This window comes from Musca domestica, unplaced genomic scaffold (genome assembly GCF_030504385.1).
Source record: "Musca domestica strain aabys unplaced genomic scaffold, Musca_domestica.polishedcontigs.V.1.1 2, whole genome shotgun sequence".
Classification (NCBI taxonomy): domain Eukaryota; kingdom Metazoa; phylum Arthropoda; class Insecta; order Diptera; family Muscidae; genus Musca; species Musca domestica.
Genome location: NW_026712249.1, coordinates 46,323,248 through 46,343,586, shown reverse-complemented (window position 1 = coordinate 46,343,586; position 20,339 = coordinate 46,323,248). Strand labels below are relative to the sequence as shown.

Here is a 20,339-nt window from a genome sequence, read left to right as displayed (position 1 = left end):
TTTCGCATTTTATAAGCCTTTTGGTTATTCAAAATATTGACCCCCTTGTGGGGCAGGTACCAGAAGGGGTGGTACAATTTCTATCACCTTTACGCCAGATCTTGCGTTGGTAGAATTATTGAGATGGGTGAAGTGTACAAATAATCGGATAATTATTTCTTATTTTACGAATGTTTTGGTCATTCAAAATTGTATTTCCTTTGTGGGGGAGTTATCAGAAGGAGTGCGCCGTTATATTCCCTTTTCCCACCAGATCCTGTGTTGGTAAAAAAATTGAGATGTACGTAGCTTGAAAAAAATCGGACTCTTATTTCAAATTTTACAAAAATAAAAAAAGTTATAAAAAGAGTTTTTCAAAATTCTGATCCTTTGTAGGCGGAGGTACTTGGTGAAGTTGGCAGAAGTTGTCCATTTTTGCCCCTGACTTAACACTAACACAGACATTTTGATTTGCAAAATTTGCACAATTACGGATAATATGGCAAATATTTGTCTGTGTACATTTTGCCCCTTTTGTGGGAGAGGTACCAGAAGGAGTGGGCCATAATCCCCCATCTCCAGACTCCATCTAAGTTTGATAATAATATTACGATGTACCAAGTTTGAATGTAATCGGATATTTCCTTCGAGAGTATCGTGCATACCAACCAGAAAGATGGACGGACGGACAGAGGAACACCCCTAGATTGACTCCAATTGTTTCAAAGAGACCTAGGGCCTATATACTTTATTTTGATGAGACACGTTTTTGCCGTATCAAATGATATATGGACCCCTTTGTAGCCATATGACTGAGGGTAAAATAATTAATTTTTTTTATCAATGTTTCCCATTTGGACACTATTTCATTACCATTTCCCCTTGTATTGTTTGACCCGATTCGATGTTGAAAAATTTCAATACTCATCAATTCATATTTTTTTTTTCTTTTCTCCTCTCTCCTCTCTTTTCTTTTATCTCTTTATCTTTGTGGCGCTAAATTGCTATTTAAATGACATGGAAGCCAATCATTGCAAAATTGCCGAATCGAAATTTCATTTTATTGCAGTTATTATCATTTCATTCATATTATGTGTTTTTGTTTTGAAAAACGTATTTCTAAATCGATTTGCATAACCATAACGTCGGTCTGTGCCGTTTTTTTTTTTTTTGTTTATAACGAGAGTTATGTATTATGAAATAGTATTGGCTATTGAGTTTTAATTATATGAAAATTATAAAAAAATAACTTTCTAGATTTCCAATGACGTAGAAACAGTTAACGTAACAAACATCAATTTTTTTTAAATATTTTGAATGTTATTATAAATATTCCTCCCGGTAATACTAGTTTTATCTGAATCTGAATGAAATGAATCTGAATCTGTTTTATCTGAATCTAAAAATTCTAATGGAAATTTTCGTGTGTTTTTTTTGGTAGAATCATTCAGAATGAGAATGTATTTTTGAGTTTTCAAAATGCATGCCAATCAAAAAATGTGTTTTTTTTTAAAGGAATATTTCAATCGACATATTTGGAATATTTCGGAAAATTTATGTTAAAAAATTATATTTGCAAGTCTTATCAAGGTGTCTTCACACCAGATCTTGGGTTTATAAAAATATTGAGAAGTGCCACGAATGAAAGTAATCAGATGCTTATTTCACAGAAGGAGTGGACCGATATCTATCATCTTCACACCAGATCTTGGGTTTGTAAAAATATTGAGATTTGTGAAATTTTCAGAAATTTGGGTGCTTATTTCGCATTTTGTTTATTCAAAATGTTGAACCCTCTGTGGGGGATGTGCCAGAAGCAGTGAGCCATAATATCCTATTTTTGTACTTAATCTCTTGTTAGTTGATGCAAGAGGATGTGAAAAGTCAAATGATTATTCCGCTTTTTATGAACATTCTTGACCCCTTTGTGGGGGAGGTACCAGAAGGAGTGGGCTGATACACTCCATATTCACCCCTGATATTGCCGGCCGATTTAAACCTTCTTTGGCTAGTGATGGAAATTTTCATCATACCTCATAACAGTTATTGTCCAAAATTTATATTAAAAAATTATATCTCGAAGTCTTATTAATAGGACTTGCCTTAAAATAAAATTGACAGTAAATCTATCTTGATGTTGAGATAAATATAAACAATAAAAAATACAATTTTTCTTTAATTCGGAACATTTACTTTACCCAACTTAATTAAAAAAAATAAAAAAAATCATGCAAAAAAGGGTTAATATTGTTTCTATAATTTTTTGATGATCTCCAATAGCTAGCATTTAAATTTAAATATATTCCATGAAAAGTTCACAAAAATGCCCATTACAAGTCCATAAATTATCTTCAACACCCTGACATTCTAACCACGATGTTTTGGTTGCCCAACACAAATTTATCGTATGTTTCGAATATTCATTTATTATTTTCTTAAGAATGCCCTGATAATCTTGTTTGTTGACTCTTCTTTGCCGTTTTCTTCCTTTGGCAATTCCCATGCATCTGCCTTTGACGGTTATAACTTAATATGACTGCAAACATCCTGTCCACATTGTATTTGTTGTTTGTAACAATTCAAACACTCTAAATGGCAAATAACAGGGACTTGTCTGAGTATAAAAAAAAACAAAGAAACAAAACAGTTTTTTGCACCAGAAAAAACGCCAATGATCTTTCAATTATTATTAATTTTGGCATACCAAAAAAAAAAAACATTTAAACTTAACAAGGCCAAGAAAAGAACATATAATTTGGCCATCATATACATAACAAAGGCTGGAATTTAAGTAATTTCTTAACACCTTTTTGTTACTCTTTGGTAAGCGATAGAAATCATAAGCGGAGACTTTAAAATAATTTCGGAGACGGTGACATCAAAGTTGCAAAACAGGGGGGCTCTCTAAATTGCTATGTAAATACCCTTTAATTTAATGAGTGGCAGAGAACGAATCCAACTCCACACAGCTGTTTGAGTCTTAAAATGAAATAAATGATCAATTGTTAAACTAATTTGATTATGGCCTTAAAGGTATTTAGGCAATGAATGGGGCAGGTGCACTCCTAAAGGCCTTTGATAGATACACAATAAATAACGATCTTCTACCCCCTTAAAAGGCCATTTCCGATCATTTTCTTTAAACTTTCTTTTCTAAGTGTGCAATGCCTTTTGCAATTGTTTTGCTCTATTTCTTGTTTTTTTTTTTTTTTTGGAATATGAAAGTCTTTAAGGTTTTTGAGCTCAAAACATATGCCATCAAAATAAGAAAATATAATTTCCGCTAATATATTTAGCTCTCACCCCCTCTTCTTTTTGCTTATCAAAGAAAAAAAAAAAAGAAATGCCAAATATATATTTTTGCCAACTTCCTGTAGAGCACATGAAGGATTATATTACTTGCCCAGAAAACAGTTATTTCTCTGCAAGGATATTTTTTTTTTGTTTTTTGGTGAAGAACAATTGCTAGGGACAAAGAAACAGATATTCTAAAGAAAGAATGAACGTTACTTATTGCAGATGTTACAATTGTTCTGGCGGAACACACAAACAACATCAATGCGAAGTGAAGTGAAGAAAACAAGGGTTAATTGAGAACAACATTTTTGTGAGAGGTTCAAAGAACTTTTTTTCCACTTTCCCCTCTCTCGGATGGGAAATAATGTTTAGGCGATTATTTGATAGTGGTATACGTTTTATAGGCTTGAAACAATTTTTAAATTATTCTAGAAATATATATTTTTAACTTATATTTGTAGACAAACTCTTATTTAAATTAAATTTAATATTAATTTTATTTTTTTGGAAGTTTTTTGAGATCGGAGAACTCAAAAAATTGTTTTCGTAATGTTTGTTTCTTAAGTCTTTTTTATAAAATATATTTTTTTTTTAAATGTTCACTAAAAAAATGCGGGAGAGGTACTAGAAAGAGTAAACCGAGATTCCTCATATTTTTGCAAATAACTAAAATAGGTAAAAATAGTGAGATCAACAAAGTTTGAAGAAAATCGTGTTATGAGAATTCAAATTATTCAAAATTCCGACCCTTTGTGGGGCAGGTGCCAGAAGGAGTTGGCCAATCAATCCTATCTTCACAATATATTTTGTGTTGGCTGATATAAGGGCATGTTTAAAGTTTGAAAGGAATCCGATGCTCATTTTACATTTTATAAGCATTTTACTTATTCAAAATTTTGGCCCCTTTGTGGGGGAGGTACCAGCAGGAGTGGACCGATACCCAGCATCTTCACACTTGGTCTTGGGTTTATAAAAATATTCAGTTATGTTGAATATAAAAGAAATCGGGTACTTATTTCGCATTTCATGAGCATTTTAGTTATTCCAAATTTGACCCCTTTGTGGGGGATGTACCAGAGGCAGTGGACCGATATATACCATCTTCATACCAGATCTTGTGTTAGTAGAAATATTGGAATTTGTGAAGTGTGGAAAGAATTAGATGCTTATTTCCCATATTATAAGAATTTTAGTTTTTCGAAATATGGACCCCTTTGTGGGGGAGGTATCAGTACGAGTGGGCCGATATCTATCATATTTACACCAGATTTTGGGTTAGTAAAATTATTGGAATGTGTGAAATTTGGAGAGAATCGGTTGAAAATTTCGTATTTTATGAGCAATTTGGTTATTCCAAATTTTTTACACCTTTATGAGAGAGGTACCGGAAGGAGTGGACTGATATACTCCATCTTCACACCTGATACAGGGTTTATAGAAATACTGAGATGTGCTGCGTACGAAAGTAATTGGATACTTATTCCGCGTTTTTTGAGAATTCAGGTTATTTAAAATTTTGACAACTCTGTGGGAGAGGTACCAGAAAGAGTGAAACCATATCTACCATCTTCACACCAGATGTTGGGTTTATAGAGATATTTGGTTGTATGTAATTTGAAGAGAATCGGACGCTTATTTCACATCTTATCAGCATTTTGGTAGTTCAAAAAATGTGACCTGTTGTGGGGGAGGTACCAGAAAGAATCGTTCGTGTTATCCGATTTTCATGCCAGATCTTGTGCTGGTAGAAATATTTGGATGTTCGAAACTTGAAAACAATCGAACTCTTCTTTCACATTTTATAACAGTTATAATTATTCAAAGTATTAACCCTTTGTTTGGGGAGATACCAGCAAGGCTGGACCGATATTGTCCATTTTCACAACTTACTCATCAGGTACCAGAAGGAGTGGGCCGATATTGCCTATCTTCAAACTCTCAAGTTTGATAATAATATTACGATGTACCAAGACTGGACGAAGTTGGATACTTCCTTCGAGAGTTATCATCCTCATCAGCCTGCCAAACAGACGAAAGGACGGACACACCTAGATAGACTCTTAATATCCTAAAACGGATTTGGTACAAAGAGGCCTTGGATCTGAAGCCGTTATTTCTATGAGGCACGTTTTGGCCATATTAAATGCTATTTACCCTCTGCAGCGATATGTCTGAGTGTATACAAATGTTTCAAATATTTGAAACAAAAGACTTAAGAAACGAACCTGTTTTAACATTACCTCTTAATTTTTTAAAAAATGTAATTCGAAATTTCATTAACAAAAATACATAATTCCATTATGTCCTTTGCTATGGTCTCCCTGAACCTTTGTCCATTTGCCTGTGTTCTTCTCCCTCCTCGAAATTCTTTATTTTTTGTTTTTGAAAACCAATTACAATTAACCTTTCAATTTCATTTTTGCAACAATTTCTCTTTTTTTTGTTCGATTTTCTTTTTCGCCCAAAAGCGATTACCGTAAAAAATCTTATTTGCCATCAATTAACTACCCAGCTACCTGATCTACCTCTTTGTTATTTCAGTTATGTTTTTTTTTTCTTTTGGTTTTGTGTTGATAATATTTTGTTTCAATCTCGTTGGAGTTTTTGGGACAGGTAAAAATTTCTTTGGTTTTTGTGTTTAGGGAATAACCTTCACAAAAATCTTCAATTCCTTGTCAGCCCGATTTTGTCTGTGTGTGTGCGTGAGTGTACATTTGTTGAAATGTTTGAAGATTTTTTTGGTGTGTTTTATTTCACAAAAAAATAAATCTTATTTTCATGCTGCCATTTGAATGGATTTTGTAGTTTAATTTCATTTTACTTGGTTATGTGTGTGTGGTTGAGGTTTTTGCTGTTGTGTGTATTTTTTGATGAACAATCAGAAAAAAGGAGCAGCTCATGGCTCATTCCTGCTTGCCTTTATGTATTTGGTTTGAAGCACACCCTCAAACTCATAAATTTTATTTTAAACAATACAATGCTCTCCTGTGGCTGTGGATGCCAAGATTGAAGATTTTCTTAATGTTTTTTTTTTCTGGAGGGTTTTTGAGTGATGCATTTTTTTAACTGAATCATCATCATCTTCATCATTGAAATGAAATTTTGCTGGATTTCTTTTCTTTTTGTTGACGAAATTTCAAAACCGGTTTTTAAGATATATATCCATCGACTTTGTGTTGGTGTGTAAAAATTTTTGTCAAACAGAAAACGAAAATCTTCAATAAATATATGGCTGTGTGTAACCCCATACCCAGTTACTCAACGGGATAATGGCTGCTGTTTTTTTTCGATTTTTTTGTTGTACTGAAAAGTATGACTCCTCTGTGTCACGGTTTCTGGTGTGTGTGTGATTAAATGAAATGAAATTTGGTGTAGATTCTTGATTTTTATTTTTGTCGGCCAAAAACCAGTCCATAAATCAAATTTGTTACACCTTTTAGGCTGAATTTTGATTTGGGGATTTTTGTATTAATGTGGTTAAAGGAGTTGGCTTTTTTATTTCTAAGGCAAAGACAATGTTTTTGTATTTAAAGAAGGTGTTCAGTGTCTTTTGTTCAAAAAAAAAAAAAAAAACTTTTAATTGCCCCTCATGATCCCACAAAGAAATTTATTTATAATTATTATTTATTATTAATTTCCCCTTGGAAATTTAAATTAATTCTATATCTTTGTTTGGTTTTCTTTTTTGTTCGTTCTTCTTGGATTACATCATTCGAAGGCAAAATTATTCTCAGTTTTAGCAAACATTAGAATCACCAAAGCATAAAATAAATTAAATAATTGCAAAGCAAGGTGAATAGTAACGTCATTATAGCCACGGTATTTGCTTGGTAGAAAAATAACAGTTGAAGAAAATTACTATGAAAGCCAAATACTGGCTACATGGCATCTGGTAAGGAGGAGCAAGGAAAATTCTATAGCATTCTTATTGACATTAAGAATGAAATCATAAACTAGAAGCGAGCAAGATTTGTGAAAAACGAGGGTAATTTTAAAAATAATATTTTTAATTTATTAGAAAAAAATTTTTAATTAAAAACAAAATATTTTTTAATTAAAAACAAAATATTTTTATAAAAAATAAATTATTTTTAATTAAAAATAATATATACTTTTATTAAAAATAAATTATTTTTATAAAAAATAAACAATTTTTATAATATATATTTTTATTTTTTTAAATATAATTTTATATTTTTTTAAATAAATTATTTTTATTAAAAATTAAATGTTTTTATTAAAAATAAATTATTTTTAATTAAAAATAATATATATTTTGATTAAAATTAAATTATTTTTATTAATTAAATTTTTATTAAAAAAATATTTTTAATAAAACATATTTTTCAAAAAAAAAAAAATACTTTTTATTAAAAATAAATTGTTTTTATTAAAAATAAATTATTTTCATTTAAAATGAGCAATTTTTAATATATTTCCTCTTTTGATTTTCAGGTAAATTGTGCTGCAAATGGAAATCCTCAATGTGCCATGGTAAGTATTTATTTTTCTATTTAAAATTTAAGAGTTCCTTACACAAAAAAATTTTGAGGTATAGAGAAAAAATGACTGGTGCATGTGTTCTAAGTCTTTTGTTTATTAAAGGTGAAAATCTAATTTCTGTCTGCAAGGGGTACTCCTTTAAAGAACATTAATTCAAATTTGTAAGATTCAAAAATCTATAAATTTATCTGGAATTGAAAAAAGTTTTGCTTGTGTCTTAAGTCTTTTGTTTCAATAACCCAATTCGTTCCGAGATTTAATCTTTTATTTTTGTTTTTGAAAAAAATGTATATTTTTTTGGAATTGGTTTTTAGGGTGAAATTATTTTTAGAACTTATGATTGTGTCCTAAGTCTTTTCTTTGAAAGGGAAAGAAATTTGAAATTTCAAGATTGAAAATTGTTGGATTATTAAAAGAAGTTATAACGTTTTTGTTAAAACTTTGTCAAAAAACGTTTTTCCTCTTTTTTCAAAAATAATATATTTCATCCATTCCATTCCAATTCTGGGCTACATTTTGGGGCTTAAGGAATCTTGTTATTTAAAAAAATCGTGTTTGTGTCTTAAGTTTTTTGATTAATGATGTGCTTGGGCCTTAAGTCTTTTGCTTTTGTTAGAACCTTTTTTTCTCAAAGATAAAATATTTTATCCAAGTGGATCATTTTTAGTAATTCGGGGGCTACCTTTTAGGGTTCAAGGAATATTGCAGTTACTTTTTGAAACCGTTTTCGTGTCAAGTCTTTTTGATTCATGAGGGTGTAGAACGTGGGTACTATCCCAACCAGCAATTGTAAGAGTGAATTTCGTGAATATTTGAAATTTAAATTTTAAGGAAAACTTCTCTGGGTTTTAAAACATTGGTAATGCTTGTGTCTTAAGTCTTTTGTTTCTTTGGGAACATATGTTCATTTAGGAATACTGAAATATCGCATCCAGTTTTTTCATGTTTCCGAATCTTTGGGAATTTTTTTTAGAGTCAAGAAATACTGATGTTATTATTGGCGAATCTTTGTCCTTAGTCTATTGTTTGGTAAGGAAATTATTTCTTAGGTGAAGTTTTTTGTAAAATTCTTTTATAACTCCTGAAAAGTGTTTTCTCTTCATTACCTTTTCCAACGATAAATATGACATCACAGATTTTTTTCTCTAGGAATTTACAGCTTAAATATCCTTTATTAACGAGGAAGTCTTGTTGAAGGATGCTTCAAACAAATTTTAAACTCTTTCTTGGCTAATTTTATTTTATAAAATTTCTCCAAATATTTAGATTTCCTATTTTATTTTTAGAGAAATTTTCTTGCAACAGATTTTCTAACAATGTTTGGGTCTTAAGTCTTTTGTTTTAAAAAATCAGTATATTTGAGACATAATAATATTTCATATTTTAAAAATAAAATATTGTCTCATAAGCCTTTTCTTTTTCACAAAATTTTTCTTTCTCAAAACCTTTCCCAACCCCACCTCGTTTTATGCTTAAACTTGAAAACCTCTTTTTTCCATTGCAAAGCAAAGTTTTTCTCTTCGCTGAATATATATTTAAGTATTAACATAATACAAACACTTTGGGTGTTTGTTGTGTCTGGCATATGAACTAAAGCCTGATTGTTGCCCGACCAAACGGCGGACTGACTGCTTGCTCGCCTGGCTTCTGCCTGCCTGACTTGGCAATTGCGTGTCGCGTTGTTAAGTCAGACTTTTTTTTTTTGCTTTTTTTGCAGATTCTAAGCCGTGCTTATGTTGGGCTTGACTTGGCGTGGCATAAAGTGTTTTTTGCTATTATTTTTTGTTGTATATTACCGGGGCAGACAATCCAACCACAAAGTATAGAACCACGAAGCTAAAACTTCTATATACATATACATGGTGGGTAATAATTTCCTTGACTTTGGTATGGCTTTGAAAAATGCATTTAGTTTTTTTGTTGTTGTTGTTGTGTGAGGCACACCAAGAAACATGTGAGCAAGCCACCAAGGAGTTGAAGCATAAAAAATCACAACAACAGCAGCAGCAACCCCAGCCCCAGCCGCAACAACAAATGATAGATAAGTTAATGCTGCTTACAGCGTAATAATAATCATGATAATAATGAGCATAAGCATGAAGATGATGATGTTGATCTGGTGGAATTATTATCATTATTATGAGTGTTTGCCGTGTTGTTGTTGTTGCTGTTTCGGTTTTTCTAGTACCAAGCAATTTAAAAAGCATTGGAATATTATTGCTGTTTCCTTTAAGGCTTTAGCCGAACAGAATCATCTTCACCAGACCATGGAGCATTAAAAATGTTTTATATAACTAGTTTGATGGTTTCGGCTTCTTATCGTAGAGCTTCTCTGTGACAGCAGAAATCAGCTCCCTCTGGAAATTTTGCGAAGTTTTACCTTCGAGGGGGAGGGGGGTTGTTATGCTCATAGTTTTGGGTGTGTTTTGTTGGTTGTGGTTGGTACCTAGGGTTGGCGTCCCAAGGGAAAGAAAATAAAATTTCTAATTTTATTATGGGAGTTTTTTTGCCGGAATTTTTGCAAACATTTTTATGGGAGATTTTTAAAAGGGAGTTTGGTTTTCCAAGAGATTTATGTTTGGGCTTAGGGTTCTCATAGATGGAAAGGGGGAGTAAATTGGGAAAAAGGAAACAAATGTTTAAATTTATGAAGAAGTTAAGGTAATTAAAATTATTATTTATTAATATATTGTCAATTTGAATAAAGGTTCACCTTAATTTTCTCTTAGAAGGCCAGGAAATGAAATTCAATTCAAGGGAATGAATTTTTTTTAAATTAATATATTAATTTTTTTCGAGTTTGTGTCTTAAGTCTTTTTATACCCTCCACCATTCTATGGAGGTTTTCAGCTCTGTCATTCCGTTTGTAAATCCTCTAAATATTCATAATAGACCCTACAAATGAAATATATTCTGGAATTGAGTTAGAAGGCAAAATTTTTGCATACTTCCATAAAACGGTACCTCCCGATATTCGGTATTTTCATGATTTTAGCGACATTATTTACCGGAATTATTTCAAATTTCATATTTAATGTTCGTAACGGGTACTACAGCCTATGAAAAAAATGTTTTTGCCAGGTCCACGTCTTCATATAGACCTCCCCCCATATGACGGTACCTCCCGATACTCGATATCTTCATGATTTCAGCGACATAATTTACCGGAATTGTTTCAAATGTCGTATTTTATGTTCGTAATGGGTACTACAGCCTATGACGTATAGCCCCCATATAACGATATCTCCCGATATTCGGTATTTTGATGTTTTGAGCAACATTAATCGCCGGAATCGTTTCAATATTTCGTATTGGAAGATCATAATGGGTACTACAGCCTGTGACAAAAAATTTCGTAAGCAGGTCCACGTGTTCTTATAGTCCCCATATAAGGGCTTTCAGAAAATTATTAAAAATGATTTTTAAAAGTACCTCTCAGCGAAATGGTAAATAGTTACAGAGGTTAAAAACAAACAAAAAAAATCCCATCCTTCCCGTTATCACAACTTTCCCGAATTTTTCTTGTCAGTTTTGTAGACAAAATCCCTGGTTGCCTTGTACGTTGGTCCCAAGCCCCTAAAAAGCAGGAAAAATTATATATATTAATACTCTGTTCCAGAATAGCAAGAATGTTTTTTTCCTTTATCGAAAACTTGCAGGTTCTGGATGAGAGCATATGTTAATATTTTGATATGGAATTATGATTTGCCCTGAAGTTCGTTTCTTAAGTCTTAATTTTTTTTCATTGAGCTTTAATTGAATGTCTATTTAAGGATCCAATTGAACTCTTCTTCTGCAATAATATTTTATGGCAGTTTGCGTTAAAGGCAGGTTTGTTGTTTAAGTCTTTTGTTTTGATGAAATAATTCAGGGTTTCTCCTTCATATTCTTATTTTTTGAAACAATTGGAACAAATTCAATAGACATCATTACAATTTTGATTTTGAACAAAATTTGGTAGCATTGTCTTTATTCGGCATGAAGTTCGTTTCTTAAGTCTTTCGTTTTTTACTTGGGCGCCAGTTTGATTTCTTTAGTAAAATCTTTCCCAAGGATCAAATGATCATTTTTTTAGTTTGTTGTTAATGACATCAGGTTTGTTGCCTAAGTCTTTCGTTCTTGAGGACAGAAAACCAATTTAAAATGTTTGCCAAGGATCAAATTGTTATTTTTTTAAATTTGTTCTTGGCATCAAGTTTTTTTGCCTAAGTCTTTTGTTCTGGATGCCTAAAAACCAATGGAACTAATTCGAGAAAAATCTAACCAAAAGCATTACAAATCCCAGAAAACAGCTTGATATCGTATTGCTGTTAAAACAAAATTGTTCAATAATTTCCTACAATTAAATTTAGCTTTAATTAAAACAGTAATTTTAAATTAATTTCTTTTTAAATTCCATTAAATTAATACCGTTATGAACGAGTTCAGACACTAATTTGTCAGAATAGAAGATTTATAATAAATGAAAAACTATTACTACAACAAAGGCGTTATAAATGTGTAATAATTAAATTTAATAATTTTACATTAATCAAATCGGCACCTTAGGAACAAATCAACCTTTTTTTACACCTGTTCCCCCAAATAAAAAAAAATTCTAAGAATAAAATATATTTTCTTTTTCCAATTTGTCTGGCCCAAACAAAATAGAGATGTTATCATAACAGTAAACTTATGTCAGTATCATGCTGTCATTTCAAATTAATGTAATGATTTAATAAAAAGCCAACAGAACCAACAACCACAAGCCATTAAAAAAAAAAAACACCTAGCACCATGTTGAGAACTTTCTTTAACTAAAGCATGAAATTATAATTATAAAGAAAGATGTTCTCAAACGAACACACATAACTAATTAATTAAGCCAGCCCCCAACCAAGAAGTTAGAAACAGAAGCTCAGCGTGCTGCTCACCTGTCCACATGGATAAAAGAAAGCGAAAAGAAATATTTCTTTTTTTATTTACAAAAGTGGAGAAATGTATGAATGAATGATTTTGGAGGCTAAGCCTTTCTTCGGGCAGCCGCCACAAATATATAAATCATACGTTGTGACTAATTTGATGATTATATAAATATTTGGACAGGGTTTTATGTTAATAGCTGTGTTGATAGATACCGTTTTAAAACGGGATAGGGGTATTAATCATGCTTGGGTTTTGGAGGGGAAATTTGTTTAAAAATGTCAAACATTTTTTTTTTGGAATTTTTAAAAAGGGCGTGAGGTGATAAATATTTAGGCGATTTATCTAGTTAAATCTGGAATAGATTGGTGGTGATTAGAACAAATATTGACAAGCTCAAGATTATTTCCTTAACAAAACCGGAAAAAAGTGGAGTATTTGGTCTTTATTACATATGACATTAATTCCGTGAAAAAAATTGGGGTTTTGGTTTTATTTTTGAGCCCTTTCTCTAAATAGATGTAAGGTCAGCATTAGAATTATTTCTCAATATATCAGTAGGTAATAAAATTAATTTAATTGAAGAAAAGCGGTTTAAAAATTCAGCATTTTTTTAATTTGTGGAATTTGAATTGAGATAAATGCAAGTTTAAATGAAACTCCGCAATATTTTAAATTAAAATCGTTTTCTGAAATTATTCTACTTCAAAAAAAAAAACCAAAATCTGTTTCTAAAGTCTTTAGATTTCTATAAATTCATGAGATTTTTCGAAATTTATTTTGAAAAAAAAAAAATTAGATAAAAATGCCTTCAGGCCATAACTCCTGAAATATCAAAAAGTCTTTTGAATGAGATCAATGAATCCAACGTTTGTTTCTTAAGTTTTTTGATTTCATGAGATTTTTCAAACGTTACTCTGAAAAACTTTACACGACTTCTGAAATCCAAAAAAAGGCCAAGGAGATATTTGGTAGGAAGAAAGCTGTTCTCTTTCAGTCCATATGCACTTTTCAATAGTCACGACCTAACCGTTTAATATTTTTTTCATTTTAATTAAATTATACTTAAAAATAATTCTGTTGGCTGGCAGCAGGTTTGTTTCTTAAGTCTTTTGATTTGGAATATTGATTCCATTTGTTTTACTAATGATGATTTACTTTGGAAATGTAACTCTGCAATATTTTAAATTTTCAAGCATTTTTTTAAATTAATTTATCAAGAAATACAAGGTTTGTTTCTTAAGTCTTTTGATTTAGACACTTTGGTAGAAACCTGTGGCAAATTTCTAAAAATGACTTTAGAATAATTTTTTTCGATTTTTGCTGAATAAATTTTTAGTAAAATTTTTAATGAAAACTAAAAGTTATGAAGATGTGTCTATCGGTTCAATGGCTCAGTGGCTTTAGGCAAATAAAAAAAAGATTTTAATTGAATTGACTTAAACAGCTTCCACCTTCCTTCCAAGTTCTATATTCTACACCATAAAGTCGTTTTTAGTATATATTACTCCTATTTTTATAAATACATGTTTAGGTGGGATCTGAAGAACCTCATTTGTCAGAAATAAAATAAAATATTTCCAATTTTTCTAAGAAAAAATTTGATTTAGTCTACCTCCAGAATTTATCAGATCTCTATACGTTCTCAGAAATAGAAAAAATATTGTGAATAATTTTTTATTTACTTTTACGCTCTTTTTGTTTATTTTTCTCTATTTATGTTTATACAGAAATTTTATTTTCGACATAAACAACTTGAAAACTCTTTAAACTGTTGTTCTTGCAGTTTTTTTGCAAACTAACGAAAGTGATTGATATCTAAAATATTTTTATCATATTTCTCAGCAATAAAATAAGCTAAAAACCAACAACAAAATTATGGAAAAAATATAAATATATATATATGTATATAAATAGATGTCTATGGTAATAAATAGCTGTCATATTAACAAAGATTTTGATTATAATAGCTATCGAGTTGAAAAAAAGTAAACAAATGCTAAGATCAAACAATTGGTATATATTTCATTTCAACAGCCCACACACACAAATTTAAGCCAAGATTTATCTAAAAACACATTTGTAGTTAAAGTTTTTTTTTCTGCTTAAAAGCACCTCAAGTTGTTTTCAGTCACACAGAGACAACAATAAAAAAATGCTAAAAATCAAAAATCTTAATAAGTTTCTGTATAACCAAATGACGTTTTATTAGTCAAATAATTAAAACAAAAACCAAAAATAAAAAAATAAAATCCACGACATATGTTTTCAAGCGTTTTTCTACTTCAAACAATACGACCCAAGACAATTATCTCTTTTGAGACATGTCACAGTAGTGGTTTGAAACACACCCCCAAAAAATATTAAAAAAACTGTTTTTTTTGCTACTGCTGCTCTTGCAAATTACTTATGTTATATTGTTATCTTACATGGGTATGGGTGTATGTTTTTGTTGTAAATTTCAGTAGTCATTTTCTGTATTGTTGAGTATTTTGTTAAGCTGTTTATTTTGTTTGGTGGGCTGTCTGTCCAAAGGCACTGTCTGTTTTGTTATCTTTATTGAACAATAGTTGGGGGGCTTTTTTCTTCTCGATACAATATAGTAAATTATTATATTTTGCATTTGATATTTGCGGGTATTTTGTTGCATTTTGTTGGCAAGTTTGTTCTTTCAGAAGAAAAAAAGAGGTGTTAATTTAATTATTGCCTATTCTCAAATGACAGGTCATGTAAGTGGCAAGTGGTTGGTTGCCCAAGTCTTTTGTTCTAGATAACTAAAACAAGCAACAAGGAAAACATAAAACAGAAAAACTTCGAAATAAATAAAATAGGAAAAGGAAAAAATTGAAAAAATACTTATTATAAAATAGTAGGTTTGTCGCTTAAGTCTTTCGTAGAGTAAATGGGTTTAGTAACTTTACAAAAATTAAAAGAATTAAAAAAAAGCATTATTTTGAAAATTAGAGGTCATTTTGAAAATTAGAAACGAAGTAGGATATGGAATATGTTAGGCAATCTATAAACCTCTTTATAGGCAATCTTTACCCTCTCGACCCGATCCTCTGCCTTCATACAAATCATTATTTCGAAAGACAGCAAGTTTGTTTCTTAAGTCTTTTGTTTGAAATCACTACAAATTTATGAGAGTTTTTTTCATTCTTAGGATGATGTATTGTGGAAATGCACTTCAGAGGGATTTTTTATTAAAAACTCTTTATACTCCCACCCAACATCCTTTCCCTAGAATTAGCTACTCTGAAGCATTCAAAAAAAGCTTCATAGTTGTTATGATCTACTTAACATAAATTTCCAATATAAATGTTTATTTGTCACACATGGCTCTACTGAATATACGTGGCGGCGTAGGGTATCTCTGCCCCACTTTTGACCTTTCTTTACGGTTTTTTTTAATTTTTGATTGCGATTATAGAAAGTTCATGGGATTTTTAATATTATTTAAATTTTGGATAATTTTAAAAGTTTAATCCAGAATCTTAAATTCCCTTGGAAAAAGTCGGATAGTTTTCAAGCTTCTTCTGAATAATTTTTCAATTACTCAATGAATATTTTTTTTACAAAATGCGGTTATTTATTCTAAAAAGTTTTTTTTTTCGGAATTTTTCTCTGTACCACTGTTTTTATGAACAGACTATATTTTTTTTATTCTAAGATAGAATTTTTCAAAATACTTTGAATTCTTTATTTTTAGACTTCCTAGGGAAAAAGATGGGTGTTTGAGTGATTCCTTGAAAGGCGTATAGTTTCCAAGCTTCTTCACAATATTTTTTCAATTCCTCAGATATTATTATTTTTGGACATATTTTTGGCTTAACAAAATACGGTAATTTATTCGAAAAAAATTTTCTGAATATTTTTCGGTGCCACATTATTTTTATTCTAAGAATTTTGAGTTATGCCATAATGATTTTCTCAGCCGTTTTTTTAGAAAAATATTTATATATTTTTTCTAGGTTGTATTGAAAAATACTCCATTTGTTTTCATATTTTATGAGAAAAAATATGGGTACTTAAGTGATTCCTTGGAAGCCAGACAGTTTTCGATCTTCTTCAGAATAATTTTTCAATTCCTCAAACTTTATTATTTTTCTTAAAATATTTTCTTAATAAATTGCGGTTATTTCTTTTAATTTTTTTTCAGAATATTATTTTTAATGAACAGGCTATGATTTTTTATTCTAAGATAGAATTCTTCAAAAGCATTTAGAATGCCATTCTGATATTCTCAGCCCATTTTTTAAGAAAAATATTTATATATTTTTTTCTAGGTTTTATTAAAAAATATGGGTTTTGAGGGCTTCTTTAAAATTCATATTTTTTTGATGAAAATTTCTCTTTGATTTATTTTAATATTTTTCGAAATATAAGAATAGCAAGTGAGAATGTTACTTTCTTCTAAGAAAATTATTTTCCCAAAGTGTTAGGATATTAATTTTCAAATAGTTTTAGGATATTAATTTTTAGGATATTAAGTGTTAGGATATTAATTTTCAAATAGTTTTATAGACTGATTTTCCTGAGTTTTATAGTCCACATAATTTTCCATATTTTTCCTCTTTATTTATTTTTTCTGAAATTTCTGCTTAATTTTTAATTTTTTTTTTTTGGAATAAACTTCTCAACAAGTTTTTTTTTAATTGTAAGACCTCTAATTTCGTATGCATGTATTTGATCTATCCGTCAGGTTATTCCTTACTCTTTCAAGCAGAATTCCAATCATGAGCAATTTTTTTAGTTTTAAATTTTTTAAGTTTGCATTATTTTAGAATCATAACCCATTTAGGGTCCCATCGTTCAGTTTTTATATTTCTATGTAACGGGCCTGCATTCTAATCCTGAATTTATTTCTCTTTGGAATCGTCTTACAGGTATATCGGAGCAAATTGATAAAATAGCCCTGATATTGAATTTCCAATTGCTATATATTTTTCAAAACGTGGGTCTAGAACTTTAATCCCTATCTCAGTAGTCAAAAAGTAGAAAACTTAATATGTAAGGCTGGATTGCAGCCTGTTCGTTTTAAAAAGAAAAATGTTCCCATTAAAATTTTTTCATATTTTCAACCCTGAAAATCTCATCCTCGACCATATCTTCGGTATAACATTTTATATTTCCTTTACTTTTCTAATATTTCCTTCAAAATTTCACAGGCCTTCGAATAGTTCCATTCGTCTTATCTAAATCCAATTTTTTACAAAAAAAAAAGAAGAAGAAAACATTTCCAAACTTACCTTCATTATTCTCTTCCTTGGCATTATCAGTCGTTGCAACATTATCCTTATCATCAATTGTAGACTCTGCCGGTGATGTGTTTGCCGATGTCGCCGTCGTCGTAGGAATCGTTGGCGTCGTCGAAACTGTTGCTGTTGCTGCTGCCGCTGTCCTCAAGTGACGATGATACTGTTGGAAACGTTTACGTCCCAAATAGGTTAGGGACGATACCAAACTCAATGGTTGTTGGTCTTCATCATCTTCGCCTTCATAGTCCTCGGCCGCTCGACATTTGGTGGTTACTTTTGTCGAGGATGTTGAGGATTTTTTGTGTAAATCTAAAACCTTGATGGGCGATTGGGAACGAGACCTGGCCAGGCCAAAGGCCTTGTGGGTATCCTCAACATCTTGTTGCCGCTGTTGGCTGTGTATGTGCAGAGCTTTAAGGGAATCTGAGGTGGAGGCTATGTTCGTGTGTGCAGGCGACGATGACGGGGATGAATGGTTGCGCGTAAAATCCTCCGGCTGAGGATATGGCTGGTGGGGACGTGGTTGATATTGGGGCGATGATGAACGTTCACGTTCACGCTCACGTTGACGTTCGCGATCGCGTTTAGGACTTAACGGTGGTACCAAACGATCATCTTCATTGCTCTTGTCTTGCAAGAGATTTTGTGATTCCAATAGACGTTGTTGCTGCTGGTGCAAGCGATTTTTGATTAGGAAAATTTTAGGCATTGTGTTGGAATTTTTTTTGTTACGAAATTGTTTTTATTTTTTTAATTTTCACAATATACACTTGGTGGGATTTTTGTTTTTCAAATAATTTTTTTCAACAGTTTTAGCAATTAACACTAATCCTTGGCGTGTTGGATTGCTAAAATACTGTGAACACTTGGTTTGGTTTTGCTTGGCTATGCTGTGTTTCTTTTTTATTTTAAATTCTTTTTGAGTTTTGTCATTTTGTGTTTTTCAAATTTTCCACTAATGTTTGCTTTGGATAAAACATAATTTGCACATTTTTTAGTTTTATTTCTCTTTTTGAAAATTGTATTTTTTTTTTAAATTCTTATTGGTTTGAATTATTTTCTTAAAATATTTTATTTTTCCATTTTTTTAATTTAGAACTTTTTAATATTTCTTCTCTCTCTCATGAGACCACTTCTTTTCTTTTTGTTCTTCTTTTAGAATTTTTTTATTTTCAGAATCTTTTTCAATGTGGTAAAAGAAAAACGCGTGTATCCTCTATGACGGTTCATCTCTTACTAAACGAACGGATCTAGTGTCTGTCTATTCACACACGGTGCACCGCACAATAAACACGGTTAGTTGGTGTCTCATTGTTGTTGTTGCTGGATTTTTTCTACCGTCTTCTTCACTTGTTAACAGTTCCGTTGCGTTTCTTCCAAGTATTGTGTGTGTGTGTTTGGTTAAATGTTTGCAGGTTCGCCCGAGTGTATGTGTGTGTGTTTGTTAAGTCATTACAACCATCAATGTGGCAGAGTATTAGTGAGAGTGTGGCCACTTCTACTTTTCCGATGAGAGTATAAGGAACCGATCTTAGAAATATATATTCTACAAAAACAACAACCCACATTGGTTGTGCGAACACCGCTTTAGTGCAAAACAACCGTAAGCCGCGTTGTTTCCAAGAGAACGGTTTCAAAAGGAATGACGATCGCGCGTCATATGGAGAGTCCAACAAACGGCAATTACGTGTTGGCCGAACTCTCATGCTAGTATGCTCAACTTAATGCTTGCTCCAAGCCCCCAAATGGCTCCATGCCTTCAGTCTCTATCTCAATTTTCTGCACTCTCCCTCTCTCTCTCTCGCTGTGTGAATTTTTTTGTATGGTCTCCATTGGTAGTGGTAAAGTCTGCCAAAGCATTATAGCTGTTTGTAATTCGCTTTCAGTCTTCGCATACTAACTTACTTTTGCTGGAGAATGCCGTTGTTGTTGCTGTTGTTGTGGCTACTGCTGCGTTGTTGCCTTGTTCTTTTTTGCCAGTTTAGTGGGGTTCTGCAAAAGCAACGGTTTTACCTGCTGTCAGCTACATCGTTGGTCGGACGCTGACGCCGCTAACATCAATTGCTGGCAAACAGGCTGTGGTGTTGTTGTTCTTTTTGTTGGCTCTTAGGTTCTTTAGATATGTAGGAATGATTGTTTGTTTGCTCAATCGTTTGTTTATTATTTTAACATTTATTTTCTCTCTTTAGATCCCCCTCTCTCTCTCTCAAATATGATTCCCTCAGAGTATTTTTCTGTTTGCTTTATGTGCTCACATAACCGTTCTCATGCAGTTTTTGTATGGGTGTGTGTGTGTTTGTGTTTATTTTCCATTAACAATAAAAACAACAACAGCAACAACGACGACGACGACATCAGCAAATATCTTAGCCTTAGCAAAGACCATACCAAAGTCAAGGT

At 31.3% G+C, this 20,339-nt stretch overlaps 1 protein-coding gene across 2 annotated transcripts in view; it reads right to left on the bottom strand.

The window, feature by feature from the left end:
* Window positions 1-19,605, bottom strand: part of LOC101891221 (transcriptional regulator ovo) — a 64,094-nt gene extending 44,489 nt beyond the window's left edge. Inside the window, exon 1 of one of the 2 annotated variants that reach the window (XM_005179923.4) lies at window positions 17,931-19,605. In XM_005179923.4, coding sequence (XP_005179980.1) covers window positions 17,931-18,648 — 718 coding nt within the window. In that variant the 5' untranslated portion in view covers window positions 18,649-19,605. The remainder of the gene's footprint in view (window positions 1-17,930) is intronic. The other variant, XM_020035517.2, reaches the window with a different exon arrangement.
* Window positions 19,606-20,339: the final 734 nt, after the last annotated feature.